Below are 25,251 nucleotides of genomic sequence, written 5' to 3'. Positions count from 1 at the left end.
TGCAGACATACCTCTCAACCATACAGATTTTTGCAGAATTTGCCACATATTTTTGGCCCGTTTTTCATAAAACTGTGGTTTTCTGGCAAATTAGTATCAACTTATTAATGGCTGAAGTTAGAAAATGACAGACATTTAAATTTCAGGCTTCATACCCTTCAAAAATCACGCTAACATAAAAAGTTATTTTATCAACTTTCTAAGTTTGTAAAAGCAATATTTAAAAAAATTCCCAATTTTTGGGCCTTTGTCTCCCTTTTACTTATGGCGTTGTCCATATTTCTTGCTCTAAGAGGTTGAAAGTCATGACACAGGCACACATGCAAACTCTGTTCCTATTGGCAATACTATGATTAAATTACAGGATCGTTACTTCACATACCGGTATATCTTTGGAATGTTGGAAGGAACCAAGTCCAGAAGACTGGGGTTTAATTTTCACAGCTACCACTCACATAAAATGCAACTCTGCATAAATTCTTTAAAACTGAGACCTCCCAGGTCATTTCTGAGAATTTCACTTGTCCCAAAAAGGCCTTGCTTGGCTGCAGTTTACAACATGAAGATAATCAATGTGGTCTGCTATGTCAACATGCACTTGTTAAAGAAAGCTGAAGTGCTTTGTATGAATGTGTTTAAAATACTCCAAGTCACAAAAATGACATAATTACAAGCTTATATGACCCATAAGTCATGTTACCTAAATACAACTGTTGTGAAAACATGTAGTCTACATTCATCAGTGTTATTCTTACATTCTCCTTCACAGAAGGGCTCAGTGAGCTGTAGATTTTACTGTTTCATGACAAGTACATGTGATTCTAAGTGTCTCCCTAATGCAGTACCTCCTGTTTTGCAACTCAAACCCTCATAACAACACAGTAAAAGCTTCAGATAAGTAGGTCTGTGAACTACTCAAGAGAACTTTTCACATCAGTAATACTCATGCAGGATTACACATAATTCACTTGTTCTGTATTTTACCTTTACAATGTTTACTACAAAATGTTGCCAGGCACCAGATACTCGTTTTACATGCATTAATTACAATTGACCCAATGAAAACAAACGGGACCATCAAAGAAGCAATCCCATGCCCACATTTTAAACAGAGCTCTGAGGTTCATTTAGCAACACCCTAGAAGTTTTAATCACAAACAAACCATTAAAAATGTAGTTGTTTCACTAAATGTGATTACAACTTAAATTAATGTGACTACATTTTAATGAACGTGTTCTGTTTTTTTTACCCTGTGCTGATTTTACTAAAGGGGCACAACTTCTATGAACCCCTGCTTTAACCTCTGCCACTTCTCGGAGCCACAACAGATAACAGAATCATATTTTATACCTACACTGGTACACTCGGGGCTGGGCTTCAGGGTAGCACCTTACTGGTTCCAGTGGTCTCATTAGAGTACGACACCACTTGTGACAAAGCCCCCGGTTTGGATGGGATTCTCTCTGTGAGGATTGTTGTGGTTGTTGATTCTGTTCCCTTGGCCGGTTCCTACCAAAGCATTCGAGCAGCGTAGTTGTTACCATCTTCCAGCACAAATAAACAGAAATCTGAAATCCTTAAATTTCAACCAGGAACTCCAAATTCCACAGTTAAAAAAAATGGTATGTGAAAAGTCCGGCTCAGTCAGAAGCCAGCAACTGCAGACTCCATAGCAGGGATTCTTTTGATTAATAATAATTCCAAGGTAACGGATGAAATGTAGTAGGAGATCTCATAATTCTCTACATATTCCAAGTGAGGCAATAATTATGAACATAAGATCCCACGCACAGCACCGCATCTGTAAAGGCTGCAAAGTGACAAAGTCATTTGCATTCCCCTCTGCACTACTCCTCTCTATGTACAAACACATTCACTCACTCTCACACGCCGCAGCTGCCTGGAAGACAGTGCTAAGGGACTATCTCTAAAGTGCACACTATTTGCCTAGCTTTATACTGCAGCTCAAAATCTTTATCAATCTGTATTTAAGAGATTTAAGAAAAATTAACAGTTGCTATGCATTGCATTTGACAGAAGCAAATTCATGCAACTGTGGATTATTTTGCACAGAAAGCTTTTTAAGATGGGAAGCTTTTACAGTTTAACAAGAAAAGTTTGCCAGTAGGTAATTAAAAGTATTCAAGTATGTTTGTAATATAAACAGTCTGGTTAACATGTCAATATACTTTGCTTTTTTATCTTTTAAAATTACTGTTACACACAACCACAGTTGGTCTTAATGCAACATAAAAAGGTTGCATGCTTTGTTATTAATTTCAGTGACTCTAAGCTAAAAACTAGCAACCACCTTGACAATAAAGTTTTAATAAGTAAGGCGCTTACTATTGTAAGAGAACAATTTATTATTTATGCAGACTTAAAAACATTGAAACATTTATATTTGTACAACATGGTATAGCTGTTGGTTCAAATTATTTAGAACGAATCACATTTTTTTATGTGGGTGGGCTTGGAGAAAAGACAGGTAAGTACTGATTAAGGTAAGACTTTATGATAAATAAAAATAACATTTAAAAGTGGCCCCTAAGAACAGTCTTCCATCTGGACAACTACATTTACAAAATGTACGGTTCTGCCTGTTTGAATTATTTATTACCATTCAGTATGTGCTCAGCTTATTAAATATCGCTTTCTGGGGGTCTGCAGTGTGCTTCTTTGTACAGTACAACAGAAATTAAAATGAATCACACACTGGAGAAAGACGACCGGGGATGCTGTGAGAGAAGCACATGGTGCTAATTGGCTGTATTTGGGTTTTCATTATGTTTATAGTGAGGCAATTTAAACGCAGTTTGCATTCATCATTTCATAGGAGCACTTTCGGTGTGAAGTAATAGCAGTGGAACACTCTCTTGGTGAGAAAATTCTTATTATTTTTTTACATGCAGGCTTACTGATAATTCTTAATATATAAGTACTTTTCATAACTAGATAATAAATATATAATTTCCACTGAAGAGATAAAAGCTTTCTCTGGACTTGCGTATGGTCTCTGCACCTTTAACGCTATCTACATTGTTAAAATATATTATCAGTTAGTTAATTAAAACAGCAAGTGGAAGAAACAGCACAGTGTAGACATCAGTGGTGCATTTTGCCCATTATATGCTACCGTTCTACTAATTAGGGTTCCAAGGACAATATAATAAAAGTGACTACAGTGGCCTATGTTTGCCAAAATAAAAGTTAAGCAGCATGAACAATTAATCCGCTGACAAGATTAATGTAAGCGTATCTGAAACTCTCGTCCTGTGATATTCCATTTGGTCTGCTTCTCCTCAAAGCTATACAGATTTATAAAACATATTCAGAAAAAAAATCAATAGAACACTTTTCAGATTTCTGTTCTGTTCTGTTCACACAGAAACAACTTTCTTAAGTGCAGTACTAAAAAAAAATCATCATATTTCACATCAATATGAGTTATAAATAATCAATGAGGTTACCATAAAATTGTTTTTTTGGGGGGGTGATTACACGAAATGTAAGATTTTACTATTATTTATGCACACGTCTGCTACTTAATTTATTTTCTAAAGTATGACTTAATTGAATAACGCTCCATATAATACTTAGAAGAAATGAGATGGCATTTGCTGCCTCTGCTGAAAAAGATTGGCCTCTGCTGAAAAAGGGCCTTTTCAGCTTAGTCAGACACCCCTGGTTAACAAATGTAAAATAAAATAAAATAAATTTCTCCAAATGTGTTGCAATTTCCTGCTTGCAATAGATTTAAAATGCACTTTTATAAGTTATATAAGAAAACCAACTCCATCAGCTTTAAAATAGTTGGGCTTTTGGTAGGTAGGAATAAGTAATGGGAAAACTTTGAATTAATACAGTAGCGAGTTTCTAACAATACAAACTACTGCACATAAATTCCCAGACAGATTTAACTAGTTTTATGTCTAAATATGAGATTTCATTCTAAATTAAGAATAGCCGCTTTCAAAATGCAAGTGAAAAGAAAATAGCTTAACCATTATTTAAGCAAATCGGAAACTGAGAAGTCAGTAATATGGATGTTACCTATTAATTTATGAACTGGTGAGGATAAGTAATGTCCTTACTGTTTTACCTTTCTACATTATGACACAGCTATCGTTTTCAATTACAGGTGAACGTTTATTTTAGGGTCTTTTCCAATAATACAACTCTAAACTGCTTGGAACAGTGCAAGAGAAACAGAAATCATTCCGACGCTGCCTACACCTCAGTCATTACTACAACCCTCATTGACAGGCTGATAGGAAGTGGATATGAAAATAAATGACTGATTTACCCCAAGGGGCCTCCTATCACGCCTGTGGCACATGTTACTTGGCAGAAGAATGACAGCTGCTTGCCTCCCTTTTAACTTCAGCATTTCTCACACAGCCCAGTACCTGAGAACAGGTAGCCTCTTTGTTAGCTGTTTCACACCAGTAAAGTAATACATTCAGTAAATCTGTAGCATCTGCATAGATAGGGGCCTGCTTTACTGCCTGAAATTGATCTTATCTACACAGACATTACATAGCATGTAAGATGTTATCAGCAAGGGACTTATCAAATGACAACTCTAAATGTGTAATCATGTGTGTGTGTGCATGTATCTATGGCCACATATCCACACAGACACACACACACACACACACACACACACACACACACACACACACACACACACACACACACACACACACACACAAGATTATAAAAATGCAAACTCAGCAATGTATCTACATTACTGTTATCTAATTCCAAAGAAGCAACCTCAAGTCTCTTCTATGATACCAATTGCTTAGCAAATGTACTGTTGAAACACGGGGGGGGGGGGGGGACGCTTAGCACTGCGCAGACAACACAAGTTCAGTATTTTATTCATGTTTTATGAAACACAGCTATTGCTTACATAATGAGGCAACAAACAAATACTGCAGTACAGTATTTTAGCAAGAATAATACTCATAAACAAAACAACTATCACAGCAAGCTTTTCCAACAGAGAGCCAAAACTGCATCAGAACCAGTAATAGAGCATTTATATTCTTGATAAGCACATTGTTTCACAGCTCATGTTCTCCCCAGGGACTGACCACACTATATTTGAACAACTCTACTAATAATACAGGTTAGGTATGAAACGCATAACAGAATCAAAGGTTCATAGGTATATATTACGCTAACAACCACCAGGGACTTTATAAGCCTAGGTGTGCAATCCAATCCAAATGTGTCCCGATGTATCATGGGTATTTACTGGGAGGGGGTGTGTTAGGAAGTTTCTAGAGATTATGTATGTATGTGTGGGGGTATGTTAGTTTGGCATTACTGTCTGCCTCTGACTATGAACAGACATGGGGGCTAGATCCAGGGTGAATTTCCAGTTTCCTATCCACTGGTCAAGGTTAAACTTAAATACAGTTAGTGATGGATTCTGCTTCACATGATGGGGAGTCTGTTCCAGAGCATGGGGATCCTCTGAGACACATATCTGTCTTACTAACATGTCTTATTTATGTTACAAGCAAAATTTAAATCCTTGGATCTAATGGTTCTGATGCTGTTCATTTTGTAGATGTCTAAAAGGTCCATCAGAGCTGGGTCTGAGGATGCCTTCCATGCCAGGTATAGATTGCCTCTCAGTAACCTGTAGGAAAAAGGCTACAGAGACAGGGCAATGAATTTATACCCTGGATTTTCCTAGCAAGGAATGTTTATGGGTGTTCCAGCTGTTGCATGTGTCTGGTCAGGTACATGTCGAAGGGGGCATTATACTCAAGGGGTCTGATAAGAGCCAAATATGACTTCCTTGGACCTGGATGCCATGCCTGACTTATTAGTTGGGTGACATAGAATGATTTCCTTACTACCCTGGCCACATGTTGGACAAAGGACAGATTTTTGTCTACATATGTTTCCAGATCCCTGACAACCAGGTCAACTCTTCGGGACGTGTTATTGATGGAGTAATCAGCTTGGGTGGCAGTTTTCTCAAAAAGTACTATAATGCATTTTTTGGATTTGAGTTTTAGTCCGTAATTTTGACACCAGTCATTTGTGTATGTGTTAACCCCTCTCGTAAGATGTTTGTGTCATGGGGTGAATCTATGATAGCTCCCAGTTTGCAGTCAACTGTGAATCTAATACCTAATCATCCAAAGACCCTTGACATTGGCCTTTGCCTCTGAGAAGTAGATGCCAAATAGGAGAAGTCCAAACATAGAACCCTGAGGTACCCTCCTGGGCTTTTAGAGGAATCATCAGTCCTGACTCCCTGGGTCCTGTCTGTGAGCCAGCTGGCAATTCAGCAAGTTATGTAGGGGTTTATGCCCAGTTTGATGAATTTGTCAACTATACCCGAGTGGGATATTGTATCGTATGCCTTAACCGGGGTTTAGGTAGGCAGTATGCACCATTATCCCGACATCCATTGCCTTGGTAATCTTCTCAAGGAAGTCCACCAGATTTAGTAGGCATGACATTTCCTTAACAAAGCGAAATTGGGTTGTATCAGTATCTGAAGGATGCCTATATCTTTGTTGGTTATTTCTATGACAATATGTTCCATGGCTTTGCACATTAGACTGGTCCACCTTTGTGAAGTGAGATCACCATTACAGTCTTCAGTCTCGTAGTAAAAAAGCTGCTATGAGGCTGCAGTTGAAAAGTGAGTCAAGTGATCTTAATAGGTCATGTTTCAAGTTAGTTAAGAGGTATCCCGGATATTTTCAGGGCCCACTGAGGTTATATTTTTGGCCTTAGCAAGCACCACCAGGGCTCGCTCCCTGTTAAAAGTTGGAGAGGGGGTTACGCTACTACAGTGATAGCAAACCTATGACGTGTGTCAAAGGTGACATGCCATGACATTTTGGGTGCTACACCAGCATTCACCAATACCCGAGTTACCAAAGAAACTGAATGAACAAAAATACAAGAAATATGTGACCCTGCACTGACTTATTAAAACTCAGCAAAAAAAGTCATTAATTGATGTTAATCAAATCAAATGCAATGTGTTACATATTTTTTCAGTTCAATTCAAAATTACTACTAAAAGTAGGGTAATTTTTTGTGCAGTGTTTTAAGCCCAATTATCAGAATGCATATAGTTTTCTCTATTGTAGGAAACTCATTTTTCTTTTACTTTTGTAATACATAGCAGCACACGACGGAACTGTATTTTTTAAATACATGAATATGTAAAGAATTGTTTCTCTTTTGGGGGGGCGGTTGACATGCCATCAGAGTAAAGACAGGTATTTTCTGAATTTTTTGACACACCGAGCCCAAAAGGTTTGCCATCACTGCGTTAGTAGATATTTCATGCAGGGGGGAGGGGATATGTTGTTTGGCTCTGTGAGGTAGCATCCATTCACCACCAGTTTGGCACACCACTGTGTGCTACCTTTGAGGTTTTACACATTGCTGTGGAAGGCCTTGTAGATGTCTTTAGTTTGTGCAGCTATCTTGACCTCATTTATTGACATTGTTGGACTTAATTACTTAATTATTCCTCTTAGTTTCCTGTTTAGTTTAATTAGAGAACCATGACTTTTTTTCCATTTGTTAAATACCCTATTACGGTTAAGATTCCACCAGTGTGGTTTGTTTTCAGAGTTGGTTTTGGGCTTATGTCTAGTAGATAAAGCTGCCTCAATACATTCATTTACATGGCTGTACAGAGTCTCTATGAACAACTCCCCATAGGTTGTTGTGAACTTGGGGTTGGGAGGGGAATTGAATTTTGACAAACTGTCACTTAGGCAAAACATCTTGCATAAAAGGAAGGCTTTGGTATAGTTTCTAACTCTTACAGGGTTTGCTGGGGATACACAGTTGATTTTTATTTTGAAGGAGACAGCTTTGTCATCCAACATCACGAGTAAGAATGGGACACAGCTGGAGTAGGGGTGCAGCGCTCTCCCATATTGGTGAGTACGAGGTCCAGTATATTTGATCAAGGGTGTTTGTGTTAATAAAGTTCAGGAATTGTTGTGCCTGTAAATACAAGGAAGTTTATGTTTCACAGTCTATAGAGGGGTAGTCAAAGTCTCCTATGAATATGGTACTTGATTTAATGGTGAATATTTCCAGTAATTGTAGGCACAAGCTATGGGATTCTAGGGACATAGATGATGACTTACAGCTTGGCTTGCTAGGATAAGGTACAGGACATCGACTATGGTGATTTGCACTGGGAAAAATTCCAGGGCATCATCCTTCTTAACCAACAGAGTTATGCTTGTTGCTGACATAGCTTGAGATTTCTCCACCATTTATCCCTGTCTCTACAGCTGATGGTCTAAATGTGTGGATGGCAGTGAAGTATTGAACTGCCAGAGTATCTTTGAAGATTTAAACCATGTCTCTGTAATGGTATAGATGTCTACATCCTTCAGAGTGAGGACAGCTTGTACGGTGAGGAGTTTCTTGTTTATTCTCCTTGCATTGACCAGTAACACCTTTAGGTTTCTTTGGTTTTATTTGCTATGTAGGTAGGTTTGTCAATTTGGCATTGTGTAAAAAAGGTTTTAATGGTGTGGGTAATGTTTTAGCCAATATTCAGAAGCCTAGGAGAAACAGGTGCAGACCATCTTTTGCAAAGCAATGTGGTTTGTTAACCTATCCTCCCATGCTGACAAATATTGAATCCAAATATTGAATCCCCCTGGAAAGACACCAGAAACTAACCCAATTTTTTTGGGTGGCGAAAGCCGGGGTACCTTTTTGGCTAGGCTTGTATAGGCCCTAGGGCCGATAACCTAGTACCTACCTATGAACCTACCTATGAACTGAAGTAAATCATCTTTTGTTCACACAGTAGCATCATCCTTTGTGAAGGCAGAATGCTGCTCAATGCAAGGCACATACCTGCGTGAGACACATATTCAGAGAGATCAACAATTTCTCTCTTCATATAATCCAAGGAGGTACGTCTCACATCATTAACACCCACATGGACTATGACAGAATCATACCAGCACCTGTGGTACAGTGACTTGAGAGTGCATGTGTAACTTGGCAGGTCCTGGCACCGGAGAAGCAACTTTTACCTTCTCCTTGTTCAGTCTGGTGAGTGAGCCCTCTAGCATTGGAGTGTCATACAATGCAGCCCCTATGACAACAGACCTAGGTAATCTGTTGGCTTGACTTATGGGCTTTGCTCTTGGGACTCCACTGGGTGTAGGCTTATATGTGGTATTTGCTGTTGCTTTTGGTGAGTGCTTTAGAGATTGTTGAGGATAGATGTTGCTTTTATAGGCTTAGGAGGTCTCTGATGTTTGGGAAGACTGCTTTTTATTACCTCAGCATAAATTGGTCTATATGCATGGTGAATGTAGTGTGTCTGTTTTTGTTTTTGTATGACGGACTTTTGCCTTCAGTGAAACTGTGTATGTGCATCTCTCGTATACTGTGTTTGATTCTTTAAGGATTAGATGGTTGTTTGTGAACATGCAGCAATTGCTACATTGTGTAAGGATGCCTATATCTACCATCATGGCTATTGAGACCTTTTGAAATTGCAAATCCATGTAGTCCGGACCTGTACTTTGGTGGGCTGCTGTAGGTCATGGACTGGTTATACAGTGGTCTCCTTTGATGGTCTGTGTGGTTTGGCACTACACTGGGTCAGATTATGTTAAGATTTGATAATAATGTTAACAATTTGTAGAAAGGGAGTTTTTCTCAAGTGCAACACTAGTTTGCTGGTTGGGCACGTAGCATGGATATGTGGAAAACAATGGGTGAGCAAGTACTTAAAGAGGTTACTCAACCAACAACTGCAATTAAAGAGGAATAGGTTACTCAACCAACAACTGCAATTAAAGAGGTGAGGACATACCTCTGAACTGTACAGATTTTCACAGAAAGTCCTGATTTTTGCCCCATATTTTAGTCCATTTTTAATAAAATTGTGGTTTTCTGGCAAATTAGTGGTAAATCATTAAATACTGAAGTTAGAAAATAATGATATAAATTTGAGTTTCAGACTTCATACCCTTCAGAAAATTCATGCTAATTCATAACCTGTTATTCTACCAACTTTCTAAGTTTGTAAGAGTAGAATTTAAAAAATGTCCCTATTTTTGGGCCTTTGTCCTACTTTTATTTATGGCATTGTCCAGATTTCTTGCTCTTAGAGGTTGAGAGGTATGGGGGAGGGGAAAAAAAGGGCTTTGGAAGTCAGATTACCATGAGGGGAGGAAGCACATCTTTTTAAAACTAGTTTTACAGCATGTCCTTGTATCTGCAAATATGTTTTGTTCATTTCTTATGTGATCCTGTTCACGTGGGCTGTACCTGGAAATGCTCCATTGAGATAAGTGCACTACATCAGTAAACAAATATGTGTGCGTTTGTTTGTGTGTGTGTGTGTGTGTGTATGTGTGTGTGTGTGTGTGTGTGTATGTGTGTGCGTGTGTATATATATGTGTGTGTGTGTGCGTGTGTGTGTGTGTGTGTGTGTGTGTGTGTGTGTGTGTGTGTGTGTGTGTGTGTGTATATATGTAGGTTCATAGGTAGGTACTAGGCTATCTGCCCAAAGGCATTTATAAGCCTAGCCGGAATATGTTGGCTTTTCCCACCCCCTTAGATTAGTTCCCTGTGCCTCTGTCCAGCAGAGCCATTGAAGTGATCCCTGAGGTAAACTTTCTGTTTCCCATCCATTCGTCAAAGTTTCTCTTGAAGAGGGTTAGCAAGGAGCTCTGCCTAATGTAGATTGGAATCTTGTTCCAGAGCATAGGAAGTCTCTGGGACAGGAGTCTATCCCTCCAGCACGTCCTATTTATTGTTGTGGTGAGGTTTACATCCCTGGAGCGTGTGGCTTGAGGGGATATGATTTTCTTTAGTTGGAGGATGTCCATCAATTATGTATGTCAGGCAGAGATCACCTCTGAGTAGGCGGTATGCAACTGAGTACAGCTGGAGTTTCTTCAGTCGAGCTGCATAGGGCATCTGCTTGAGGCCAGTGATCCTCTTGGTGAGGTACTTCTGTGGTCTTTCCAGTTGTTGCAGGTGTCTTGTAGGGTACATCCCAAATGGGGCACTGTACTCTATGATGGGTCTGATGAGTGATGTGTAGAAGGACCCAATGACCTCTTTCAATCTGGATGCAAACTCTTTTGTGATTAGGTGGGCCACATAGAAGGATTTTCTAACCAATTTGGCAATGTGATTATCAAAGGAGAGGTTACTATCTACTTGGGTCCCCAGATCCCTTATGTCTTCTTTGTTTAGGAGGCTACCACTTATGTGGTAGTTTGTGGGTACTTTGTTTTTTTCCAAAGGGGATGACTATGCACTTTTTGGCATTTAGCTTGAGGCCATGGTTTTGACACCAGGTATCTGTCTCAGTGAGACCCTTTTGGAGGATGTCTGTGTCAGCTGGAGAGTCAATTATAGCCCCTAGTTCGCAGTCATCTGCAAACCTGGTCAGCCATAGTCCTCTTGTGCTTGCCTGTACCTCTGAGAAGTATATGCCGAACAGGAGGAGTCCTAGGACTGAGCCCTGGGGAACGCCACTTGTAACCGGTTTAGAGTCAGACCTAGCTCCAGCAACTCTTACCATGTGGGTTCTGTTCATGAGCCAGTTGGCAACCCATCTCATGATGTGGGGTTTATGTTCAAGCTGGTGAACTTGTCTATAATACCTGAGTGGAGAATGGTGTCGAAGGCCTTTGCAAGGTCTAGGTAGGCTGTGTGGACTACCTTTCCCTCATCTATAGCCTTGTTAACTGTCTCAAAGAAGTCCACCAGGTTTAGGAGACATGACCAGCCCTAAACAAAGCCGAACTGGGTAGGGTCCAGTGTTTGGAGGTTCCCAATGTCTCTGTTAATGAGATCCATGATGATGCGCTCCATAGCTTTGCAGACCAAGCTAGTCAGGCTTATAGGGCGATAGTTCCCAGGGTCCATTGTGGTTTCATCTTTGTGGAGTGGAATAACTGTTGCTGTGTGCCACTCTGTGGGCATGTAGCCTGTGGAGAGGCTGAGTTTAAACAGTGTGTTTAGGTGAGGGGTTAGTTCATCTTTGAGCTCATGTAGGCCGCAGCCTGGGACACCATGGATGCTGTGTTTTTGGCTTTGGAGAGGGCTGTTTTAACCTGAGTATCTGTGATTTCAGGGGCGCTACATTCTTCTGGTATAGTTATGGGCCCTTTGGGGGTGAGGGGTGGGTGACGTTTGCACTGAACCTGTCTGCCAGTATGTTGGGGATATCGGTCAGTATTTTGTGCCATTCTGCACTAACTCCGAGCAGATCTGAGCATTGCCAGTTAGATTCCTGACATAGTTAAAAAATGCCTTGTGGTTATCTTTGGAGTCCTTGGCAATTTTTCTTTCGAAGCTAGCCTTGGATGATTTTATGAGGGATTGTATTTTCTTGCTGATACTGATCAGGGATGTCTTCCCTTCTTGGGATTTTACTCTTTTCTGTACTAGTTTCCTCCTTCTATTGTATAGCTTGTTTATGGCAGGGGTCCACCAGACTGATTTCCTTTTCTTGGAGGAGTGAGTCTTGGTTTTGTTTGGGATAGCACAATCCATGCATTCTTGTAGGTGCCCGTAGAATGCATTAGTAAAGGATTTTGCAGCTTGGACAGCGTTATCCTTTAGCATGGGGGCTTTGAAACTATATCTATCTATATATATCTATATATATATATATATATATATATATATATATATATATATATATATATGTATATATATATATATATATATATATATATATATATATATATATATATATATATATTTGTTTTGCTTCATATTGTTTTGCAGAAAGAATAACACCATACCAAATATAGTACCAGTTTGCTCAGGTATATAAATAAGGCCTGCATCATATCTGTGCTACAGCTATAGTTCCAGGAGTGTTGAAAATGTCTGACATCCTGAAAGGCATTTTTTTTTTTTCTGAAATGCTGCGATTTTTTTTCCACAGGCATACAAACCTCCCTGCACCCGCATGTGGGGGGACATAACCCCATAAACACATTGACATACCAACCATCTGATCTTAGTACAGTGGGTAAAAGTGAAAACCCATTGGAAGTGCAAATCTGCTGAAAGATTTTAAATGATTTATATGAACTAAATATGACTTTAAGCTTTCATTTTGTATTCTACCTACCATTTTATATAACATAAACTTCAATTAACTATAATATAGAAATGATTTTTCATGCGACTGGAATTCTTTTTAGCATTACATGGAACAAGATGACCACAGATAAATGGGAGTCATGAATATCACAATAAAAAAATCGTGATGTAAACTTAATCTATCACGAATTACATGCTTCGTACATCACTGGATATTTTCCTGCTGTTCAAGGTAATTAAAAAGGCCGTCTCAACATTCAGAAAGGAAGAAATAGTGTTGAAATGGACAATGAACCACTATAATTTGTTAGTTAACTATCTAACAATAGCTTTTAACCTACTGCATTGCACATCGTAATAGCAGTTTGACTGTTCTTATTCTTAAACAATACAGAATTATAAAGGTTCCTTGGTATTTTGTTGTTCCAACTTGATACATTTCATATCAAATAATTTTTAATCTCGAATGCTGTCTCTTCCTTGAAGTACAAAACTATAAAAAATTAACTAAAACATAATGCTCAGTAAGATATTTCCTAAAAGTGCAAAAAAGTGAAATTAAACAGTGAAACACTGGGAAGTAATCACTGTTTTAGCATAACTGAAATGTATCAAAACTGTTAGTAATTTCGCACTCAAATTGTAAAAAACATAATTAACACTTAATTGGATCGCATAGGCAGTCATGGGGAGGAAAAACGGTGAACAATTTAGAAATTCAGTGTAGGCTTGCTCTAATAAGGGAATCAGATAGGTTGCTGTTAATTTATTTGTTCGTTCATTTTATGAGTAGGATAAAGCACTGATGTCAGCCTCACCCAGGATATTCAACTAGAGAAACTGATAACAACATAAGTACCACCCAAGAAATTTATGCAATAATACGGTGAGTCATATAAACTATTAGGAAAAAATATATGTGTGTGTACGTGTGTGTGTGTTATAGGCAGGCATGACTGAGCACACAAAGTTTTAACTTGTCCATTGTTTCATTTTGCCTTTAGTATTAATAAAATCCATCCCATTTCTATCTCTGATGCCTGGAATCATTACAAGATCTAAAATGGAGCTCATTTATGAAAATAGCAATATTACATAGAAACTGCACTTGCTAAATACAGTGGTGGATAGAATGTTGAACAATAAAGGAAACTTGGTTAAGGGAAAGCTAGGACTTGTTACCTGGCAAGCGTAAAGTGTTAAGCATAATGATGCATTCTAAGTTATATTGACTGATGCATTCTAAGTTATATTGACTGATGCATTCTAAGTTATATTGACTGATGCATTCTAAGTTATATTGACTGGAGAAAGGGGTGGTCATATTAATATGGTGACTGAATTTTAGGTCTGGTTCAAGGAATACACTGAGCAATTTATATTAGGTAAGAAAAGAAGTACTGGCCTTACAAGAACATAGAATCTGGAGGGAGAGGGAAACTGAGGCAAGTTGATTTAAGGGAGAAAAGTTTACCTTGTTCTGTCAGTGAAGCTGAAGCCTGAACTTTCAGTACAGAACTGAGTGTCTGAATAAATTAAGACTAGTATTCATTTCAATCAGGAGGTTTGAGGAGCAGAGTAAGGTGGTATTATCCACGTACTAACTATACTTGGGAGTTGGGCTGACAGTGACAAGCCATTTCACTTACTAAGAAAGTGAAGCGGACAGTGCCAAGGACAGAGCCATGGGGTAAACCCACTGGTTATTGAGAGTATTAGTGATGTCTGACTTGCCCATGTTTTACCAGTGAGGTAGCTAATAATCCATTTTAAGGAGTATGATGACAGAAAACAGCCAGAGAGGTAGTGCAGAAGACCATGAAGGTTTACACTGAATGCATTTCAGAATTCAAAAAACACAGTTCCAACAACAATTTCACCAGTAGAAAATCTTGAGCCTTATTTGTTTACAAAGGACAGCAATGGAGTCTCTGTACTTTGAACTTGATGGAATGCATACTGGGATAAACAGGAGTTATGCTCATTATGTAATGAAACAGCTGACTAAGGTGGCACCTCTTAAGTGTTTTGGATGTTGAAAAAAAATCTACAAATGGACAGAACTAGATGGAGTCAGTAGTAGGGCTGCATTTATGCTGTAAGACTATGACTGAGGACTTCCAGAGGTCTAGCATGGAATCCTCCACAAATGACCTGATGATTGGAAGTGAGGATGGACAGCAGAGTTAGCCAACTAAAAGCTATAGATCATGGTGGGGGCACTGTGATGATAAGGGAACTTCGATTTGAAGGATACAGGAACAGTTGAAATCTGCAGTAAAGTCATGCTGTTTGTTGAGGTGACATGTCAGGGGACAGCTAGCCGCATGCTGTAGTTAGATAGATGCACAAATGGGTAGACATGTCAGGCTGATTGTTGAGGTGACATTGTTAATGTCAGGGGACAGCTAGCCGCATGCTGTAGCTAAACAGATAGATACACACATAGGTAGACAGATGACATGACTGACTGGCCAGCAGAGGCAACCAGAATTTTAGGGGGTATATCATTGGAATGTGAAATATTTTCTTTTAATTGCATGCTGATTCTGACCTTACCTTGTGTTGGAGCTATCAGCACTGAAAGAGTGGTGCTCGTACCTTTCAAACTGTTAGGGCAAGAAATCTGGACAAAGCCCGAATTAACAGGGACAGATTCTACATACAGTTTTTATAAACTAAGAAAGTTGTTAGAATGACATGTTTTGCATTTTCTAAAGGAGATGAAGTCTGAAACTCAAAATGTATGTTGTTATTTAGTGACTGTAATCTTCAATGATTCACCAGGAAACTACACATTTTATGAGAAACAACCAAAAAATCTGGGCATTCTGTCAAATTCTGGACAGCTTAGAAGTATGGTGATGCTATATCTTAGTATGGTGCTGTGTACATGCTTTCACTTTATGTCTGTCATGAGCCAGAAAAGAGTTTTCTGTTTAGCTGTTCTTTGCTTAATGGGTCCCACGGAATGATGAATGCTTAAAACATATCAGTTAACTACTGTACTGTTCAGTCATGATCTAAAGTCATTAGATCCTTCCAGTTTATGTGTTTGACATTATCAATAAATTCCTGCCTGCTCTCTCCATAAAGTCACATTAGCTGATCTCAGGTTCTTCTGCCTTGCCTTTGGTACATTTAACCTCCCCAAGCATTTGCATGTATCGCACTTAATAGTTGCCATTTGATGCCATAATATGTATCCTATACCCCTGAATCTGCTCTCACTGGGTGCAACTTATAACTTTGCACTTACCAAGAATAACCACAAGCCTGCTGATCATAACTCTCAACCAATTAGAGCAAGAAATCTGGACAAAGCCTAAAATAATGGGACGGCAAAGGCCCAAAAACAAGGACAGATTTTAAATATTGCCTTTATAAACTTAGAAAGTTGCTACAACAAATTTTCTGTTAGCATGCATTTTCTGAACGATATGTAGTCTGAAACTCAAAGGTCTGTCATATTTTAGTGATTTCAATCCTCAATGATTTCCCAGAAAACCACAAATATGATGAGGAACAGACCAAAAATATTTGAGAAAAATCTGGGCATTCTGAAAAAAAATCTGAACATTGAGAGGTATGCTTCTGATACTGCATTTCATGAAAGCTCCATATGCCAATATTACAAATAAGTGTGAATCCAGGGTAACAATACACATACTACACAGCTGCTTTTGTTTAGTTCATATATTATCAAAAAGACACCAACTGCCATACTTTCACATTCCTATATTTTCTAGTTTACCCCTATGCTGTATATTATAATAATAATCCACCCTAATCCAGGACCCTCTTCCACTAACCTATCTTCTCTATATAATAACTATAACTCCTATAAATCCTTAAATATTGTCACATTAAACTTCCAAAGTATTCATAATAAAATTACTGAGTTCCTTGCCTGGATAGCACACAATCAACCAGACATAATCAATGCAACAGATGAAATATAAAACACTCTGAATTCCTCCCTGCAGGCTCAAGTAAGACATGCTTCACAACAAAGGAGGCGGTTCAGTTCTCCTTTTCCCCAACACCTACAATAAAGCCTCATACCGTATGGTAAACACCTTAACCATTGGCAGCGTTAAATACTACTCCTCAGTTCTCTAACGCTGAAATCCTCATCTCTTTGCTATAATAAATAAATCCAAAAGATTCTGCATCATAGTTCTCTATATAGCCCCCGGCAATAATATACCTGTTCTACAAGAGATCCTTGCCTGGCTCAGCATGCAATTAAAAATGAAACTATCATTCTGGGTGATTTATTTATTTATTTTAGTTATTTTACATTTGCTAACCGGAAAAAGTCCGACTTGGAACGAGCCAATTTTCAGCAGAGGCCCGGGGAGAAATGCTCCATACGCATGATTTTGTAACATGGGAGGAAAGCGGAGCACCCGGAGGAAACCCACATGAATGCAGGGAGGACATGCAGACTCCGCAGAGAAGGCACCCAGCCACAAATTGAATCGGAGAACCTCTTGCTGTGAGGTGACAATGCTACCACTGTACCACTGTGCCATCCATGATGTCAATATAGGTTGGCTAAACTTCTGCTCTAAATTTTCAACCACAAACATTAACTTATTTAAACTCAATCAAATTATCACCACTCCAACTAGATTTAATAGTGGTAATACTGCTGCTCCATCCTAGATTAGATGCTGGTCACTGATCCAAGTAAAATCTCCTCAGCCAGTACTCTCACAAATGCACTTAGTGACCATCTTCCTGCCTTTGCTCTTGGGACAGCTCCCTCCTTCCAAAAGGAACATCATTATAAACAAATACGTAATCTGATCAAATTCAAACCTCAGATATTCACCAATCTACTGAATAACATGAACTGGAGCATCCTAAAACCTCTGCCTCTAGATGATGCAGTGAATTACTTTAATGCATTATTTCTAGAGATCCTAAACAGTCTCGCACCCCCTTGTGTAAAAAGAATCAAAACTAATTACACCCCATGGCTAACAAAACCAACAAAAGAATTAATGCTAATTAGGGACAAAATCTGGAAACAATGGCTAGAAAACTAAAATCCTCCCGACCTTGTGAAATCCAAGCAGCTTTTCAGACAAGTAAAAAGAGAAGTAATCAAGGACACAAACGACTATTATTTGACACTTGAAACCAAATGTAAACAGAACCGCAAAACATTCTGCACATCCATAACGTCTCTCCTAAACCTGGGCACTAGTAACAATCCATGTCCACAACTAGGAAAAACACCACCACAAATAGTCAATGTCTTTAACTTTCACTTTATTAATACTATATAAAACTTGACCGCCAACTTTCCCCAACCTCACTGTGACACGATCTCAGATATTTCTAACCATGCTAGACAACCAAGTTCACCCCCCCACTTATACCTCTTCCTCCTCATCCTCACTTAAACCCTGTAAAACAGCAACCCATTTGATACCCACATTCACACTGAAACCCATACCAACTAGTACTGTAAAAAGACTCCTCCTCAAACTCAAACCGAGCTCCAATGCAGCTACTAACGTACCAACAGAATATCTCAAACTAGCTGCTGGTGCTATCGCCTACCCAGCCAGTACACTAGTCAACAGAGTCATCCTTGAATCCTATATCCCGAACATTTGGAAAAGACATTTATTCTACCCCTGCACAAAGGCAGCAGCTCTACTGATATCTCCATCTACCGTCCTATAGCCATTTTCTCCCCATCTCTAAGCTCCTTCAGAAATGCATACATGTACAACTTCTAAACTTTCTCCTTAATAACCAGATATTATCTGCTACACAGCATAGTTTTAGACCATGTCATAGTACAATGACTGCCTTGATATCTTTCAGGGATACAGTCAATAAAGCCCAAGACTCAGGCAAAATTGTTTTTTCCCTATTTCTAGATTTATCAAAGGCTTTTGATACAGTCTCCCACCCATTACCTCTAAATCAACTCTCAAATATTGGTGCCCACCCCCACCCCGTTAACTGGTTCTTAAGTTATGTATCAGACAGACAACAGGTGGTTAAATGGAAGAACTCCCACTCTTCTTAGCTTAACAACTCGACCGGAATCCCCCAAGGCTCTGTATTGGGACGCCACCTTTTCAACATCTTTTTAAATAGTCTCCAGTCTGCTTTCAGTCAGTGCTCTCTACTACAATATGCAGATGACTCTACTATTATCTGCTCTGCTGACTCCATGTCTTACCTGCAACAAATCATTCAACTGGCCTTTACCTCCATAGAGACTTGGCTCAGTAACAATCATCTGCCACTTAAGCCAAACAAAACCAAACTAATTCTATTTACCCCCAAGTAACGAACGCTCATAAACAAGGCCAGTTTACCACTCTCTCGCAAAGAAAAACAATAATAGAAGTTGCTACTTACACTAAACTACAGGGAGTAATAAGAGATGAACACCTAAACTTTGACATGCACATACAGCACAATGTTAACAAAACGCACCAAAAGCTAGGCATTCTGTGTAGGCATAAACACTTTCTTAGCCCCTCCACTGAATAAACCCTCGCTACCACTTATCTCCCTCCCTCTCTCCTATATGGTGCCCCATTACTTACTAACCAACAGTCCTCTTTAATAACCAAACCTGAAATGTGTTATAACACAGTCGCTAAGTTTGCTACAAATACTAAACATTCTACCCATGACTTCCAGCCCTGCACTCCCTTAACTGGCTTGAATTCCCACTCTCTCTCCTACCTGCAATTAGCAACTGCACATAAATTAATTTACAAATCTTTAGTCTGTCCTGCCCTCACATTCAGCAACTATCGGCCCAAAAGGTCTCTCAGATCTGAAAATGAACACCTTATGCAGGTGTATAAGCCTAACCAACCTGCTGGCCAACGTCTACATACCTATTTATTTAGTGACATCTGTTAACTGGGTTGGTCCAACTGGGCCTGTGGCCCATTTTCAGTGGAGACCTGAGGAGGAAAGCTCCAGTTACTAACAGTTTACAGTACATAAAATATTCACATTCAAAGATATTAAAGAAATTTGAAATACAACAGGTTCAAAAAAAGTAAGAAGCATGCACATAGCAATACACAAGTAGCAAGTTTACAAAGATAAATACATATCTACACATGAATTGAAATCCTACAGTTTTGTAGAGTGGGTTTACCAGGTAACCATCTAGTAGGTTACAAGGTGAATGGGGAGAGGCTATTTTAGATACATATACAGGGGTGTGTGTGTGTGTGGGGGGGGGTAGGTTGGGCCATGGCAGGGTCAAGTCTTGGTGTTAAGCAGGTGAAGTTCGAGTTCTTTTTTAAAGTGTGATGGGTGGTTAATGGAATATATGTATAAGGGCAGCTTGTTCCAAGCTTATTCTGTAGCCAAAGCCTTACCATTAACAATTGGATTAAATCAAAACCTTGCTTCTTTCCAAACAAGACTACCTCTCTTCTATCTGGATCTGCACATGTACCAGTCTCCTGCCTTTTAAAACATGGCGGCCTATTCTTCTTGACATATTCTTGTATCAGTTCCCTTTTTACCATAATATGTTTATTTATCTATTTTAAATGGCCACTACCTATACAATGTCCTAAATGACCTAACTACTTTTAGGGAAGAAGGGCCATATATTGCAAACCTTTTACACTGTAGCTAATTGATTAATCTAGTTTTACCTTTACTTTAACTAGTTACTTGTCCATGTTTTTGTTGAACTTTAAATATGATAATATTCTGTTTGATGTTAATATTCTGTTACATGTTCATGTATTTTGTGAAGCTTTTCTCCCTGGGCCTCCACTAAAAATGGGCTCTTACTGGCCCAGTGGACTCTCCCGGTAAACAAATGCCAATCAATCAATAAATAAATAAATACTATTATTATTATGGTAACAATATCAAAGTACAGTTATGTACAAAAGCTGAATGAAAGTATGTATTTTTCAGCTGTTGCTAATTTGCTCTAGACAGATATTTTTCTTCAGTGTCTTAGTCCTTCATGTACATTTCATGTGTGCACTTTCCGCCAGGGCAAATTATACTTGTATTTTGGACCTTTTGCCAATAAAAGTGTTGTGCCTGGAACTTTCTACACATATGCCTCTACTATCAAGCAAGAGAAGGAGAAATGGAAGGGAGGAAGTTTTTCCAGACTTTTGCTTTAAATGACCTTTGACTAGTCAGACATTCCCCATCAACACAACAAATAAAATATAAGACAGCAATATTTTGATTTACGTGATCCCTTTCCCACGTGTGCTTACAAAAAAAATGAAAACATAATTTATCTGTAGCTCTCTAATGTTCGCTTTTATGGCAAGTTTTCAATTATACCTAAGGGCAGTTTTGTACTCAGCTGCAGTTACAAAACCTATTCCAAGCAGTTGCAATGAAAGACAGTGAGAGCACTCTGGAGATCAAAGGCCTAGAATATATGACTTTTGCAAGACAAAAGCCAGTTCTCCTGAATGACAATGGAAGAGGAAGCACCTGGCATTCTGTCTGAAAATATTGCAAACAAGAACAGCAGTAATACTCTTATAACAAGAAATATCAGAGGAGAACATATGTATATCACACAAAAAAGTTTCTTACTGTTTATTGGAAAATGAGATGTTATATTTGTCCATGTGCATGGAAAAAAACAATGCAAAAAAACTATGTATGCACTCTCCAAGGGGTAGAAAATCCTGAAACTTAGAGGGGTACATTACTGCCTGGTACGCATATGAATATAAATATTGTACACTAACAGAACATTGCTGCCTGATGGTCATATAACTATAAATGCTGTACAATAACAGAACATTACTGTCTGGTACTCATATGATTATAAATACTGTATACTAACAGGACATTACTGTCTGGTACTCATATGAATATAAATACTGTACACTAACAGAACATTACTGCCTGGTACTCATATGAATATAAATATTGTACACTAACAGAACATTGCTGCCTGATGGTCATATGACTATAAATGCTGTACAATAACAGAACATTACTGTCTGGTACTCATATGATTATAAATACTGTATACTAACAGGACATTACTGTCTGGTACTCATATGAATATAAATTCTGTACACTAACAGAACATTACTGCCTGGTAATCATATGAATATAAATAATGTATGCTAACAGAACATTACTACCTGGTACTCATATGAATATAAATACTGTATGCTAACAGAACGTTACTGCCTGGTATTCATATGAATATAAGTACTGTACACTAACAGCCATAAAATACCTGGAATAAAATATAATCAACTGGAAGGACAGGCTAAAAGTAAATTTAGACACTGCCTCGAGGAAGAACTTAAGAAAGTTATGTAAAAAAATACCCTGTCTTCAAGAGGAGCTAATCACTCTTAAAACAAAGATCTGTTTTAAGGAAATTCTTCAAAAACAGCGTGATTGTCAGTAATGTTTTTTAAATCATAAATTACATCTGACTCAATACACAAAGGCCAAGCATCTCGGTCAAAACAAAAAAGTTGTTTGACAGAATGTTTCAGGTGTACAATGACTGCAAAGCGTATATACAACATATCACTTTAATAGCAGTGTGGCCATCACTGCCTACTACCAGAGATGACATGATAGATAACAGGTGTAGGCTGATTAAACAGCAGAGTTTTGCTGTATTCAAAATCTGGACAGACTGGCCAGGTAAACCATGTTCAGTTTGTGGCCTGGGTGTCTTTTGGAGCAGGTGGGGTAGACAACAGTGTATGTCCACTTATAGTCTGCAACTGGAGGGAGGTTCAGGTCAGGCTTGCCATATGGGTGACACCTAGTAGGAGCATTAGGTATTACATTCAGTGAGTCCAAGCCTTTTATCACCAAGCTGTCAAAGTGCATTCACACTTGTAAGCCAAGGAGGAGCTCAACATAGACAGGCACATGTCCACTTGGGAGACAGCAACAGTGGACCATGGAACAGTAACTGGGGGGGGGGGGTGCTCCAAGTAAGAGAAAAAGAGAGGGTAGATCTTCCTACACAACAAGAAAGATCTCATGAGCCATCTGGGTGTGGATGGAGGATCCACTGGGTGCATACCTCTCAACCTCACAGAGCAAGAAATCTGGACAAAGTCACAAATAATGGGGGTCAAAGGCCCCAAAATAGGGCCACTTTTTAAATATTGCTTTTACAAACTTAGAAAGTTGACAGAATAACAGGTTTTGCATTAACATGAATTTTCTGAAGGATATGAAGTTTGAAATTCAAATGTTTGCCATTATTTTCTGACTTCAGTCCTCAATAATTTGTCAGTGATTTGCCAGAAATCTATAATTTTATGAGAAACAGACCAAAAATATGAGGCAAAAATCTCCAGTCAGTAAAAATCTGGAAGGTTGAGAGGTATGACTGGGTGTAGTCATGCAGACAGCAAAAAAAAAAAAAAAACTACGCACACAGGACAAACACTGGAGAACATGGTCAGAAAAAGATGGCCCACTTAGTGAATTAGCCCTGAGTATTTGTACATGTGGTCCTGTTAATGAGCTTTCGGACAGCTAGCAGAACTTCATTAGCTTTCCAAGACACCTACCTTCAGACTATATATTAAGATGAAAAGATCTGAAGAGAGCCACGATCTATCATAATCATTATCATCAACCCTTAGTTTTCTAATTTGTACTCAGATTCAGGGTGTTGTGTCTCAGTTCATAGCCACTCTCTTACCTTCAACAGTCATGCCTTCCCTGACATAGATCTTTTGCCACACATTCCATCAGTCTTCCTAGATGGACTGTCTTTGTTTCATCTTCCTTTCCTTCTGACTCTCCCAAATTGTCTGCTTTCCTGCAGTTGTGACTGAACCACTATAATCTGTTCTCCTTGATCATCTCTGCAATTTGGATATTCAGAACACTGTACTGAACTCATCTGGGAGGCTAAGGAGAGTGAGTCCACTCAAAGACAGGGTTAACATCACACTGGCAAACACAAAAACAGTGTCATAAAGGAACAGTTTGAGCAGGGATGGCCTTTGGTCAACTGGTGCCCTTGGCAAAAGTGTTCCACAGTGCCCATCACCACCGGAGCCCCCATCTTAGTCTACCTACCCCATCCAGTTTACTTTTTTCTTTGTGTTTCTCCCACTTTGTCAGTTTTTCCTGTATTCATGCAACATATTTTACAGAAACCATTTATTTAGTACAAAAAAACAAATAAATACTGGAAAAGCACCCCTGCTCGAGAGGCACTCTAGAAGGCTGCCCAGTTGGCCTATGCCTAATGCCGGCTATGTGTTTGAGAGAATTAATATGCTTACTTCTGTATGAGAAGTGATTCAACAAGAAAAAATATGTTACTTGTACATTTTTTAACAAAGGGGTTAGCCAGAAAAGTTAGTAACTGATCTAATGAATGTGATTTCTAAAGAAACAAGTACTATGTATCTGTGTATACTAAAGACTGATCAGGAAACTGGATCTAACATAGGTTTGAAGGATGACAGAATTAATTTTAGTTACATGTTGTCCCATGCAGTTGATTCTCTAGCTATTGCTGGAATTGTTCAGAAGAAGTGGAAAACTTTGGGGTAACAGTGACCTTAGAAAACTGGCTGGTGAAAACAATGCATGTTGTACAAACTTAAAAAAATTCATTAGACTATTCTAGAAGTGAGAAGATAGAGTAAAAAAGGAACATAGCCACATATAAGTTGCATACATTTTAGATGTACTTTTTCTCCATTTTTATGTTAATGCAATAGATAATATCTTTAGCATCCCATTTTTTTTTAAAACTTACCAATCTCAAAATACAGTTTTCCTGGCTAAGTGTTAACACCTGCTACTGTTTTTATGAAGTCAAGATCATTAGGAGTCTCATTATGTATGAGCATTTGAGTGCCACTAAAAGTAATACAAAATATGGTCAATGGTTTTTTGGATGTAATACTAATTGCATGAATTTAAAAAATATATTTTATGTAACAAAGCAAGTTAATGGTAATTTTAGATGTGGCAATTTGAATAACACATTAAAAAGAAGAGAATTACACTGGCAAATTGCTTTAAGGTTCATAGATTCATAGGTTCATAGGTTCATAGATTAGTACTAAGCTAACTGCCCTTTCGAGCCATTTTAAGTTTAGCCAATTACCCCTTGTGAGATTCAAACC

At 38.6% G+C, this 25,251-nt stretch overlaps 1 protein-coding gene across 3 annotated transcripts in view; it reads right to left on the bottom strand.

The window, feature by feature from the left end:
• Positions 1 to 25,251, bottom strand: part of DVL1 (dishevelled segment polarity protein 1) — a 2,262,785-nt gene that overhangs the window by 718,534 nt on the left and 1,519,000 nt on the right. The window contains exon 1 of one of the 3 annotated variants that reach the window (XM_044063187.1): positions 1,356 to 1,842. The exons of the other annotated variants lie outside the window; for them this stretch is intronic. Within the exon in view, the coding sequence (XP_043919122.1) occupies positions 1,356 to 1,545 (190 nt within the window). The 5' untranslated portion in view covers positions 1,546 to 1,842. Of the gene's footprint in view, positions 1 to 1,355; positions 1,843 to 25,251 lie in introns of those variants that run through there. 3 annotated transcript variants of the gene reach the window in all.

The sequence above is a fragment of the Protopterus annectens genome, chromosome 2.part1 (assembly GCF_019279795.1).
Source record: "Protopterus annectens isolate FY-2018-M chromosome 2.part1, PAN1.0, whole genome shotgun sequence".
In the NCBI taxonomy this organism is placed as follows: Eukaryota; Metazoa; Chordata; order Ceratodontiformes; family Protopteridae; genus Protopterus; species Protopterus annectens.
The sequence above is the reverse complement of the archived record's forward strand: the minus strand, read 5'-3'. Positions and strand labels throughout refer to the sequence as shown.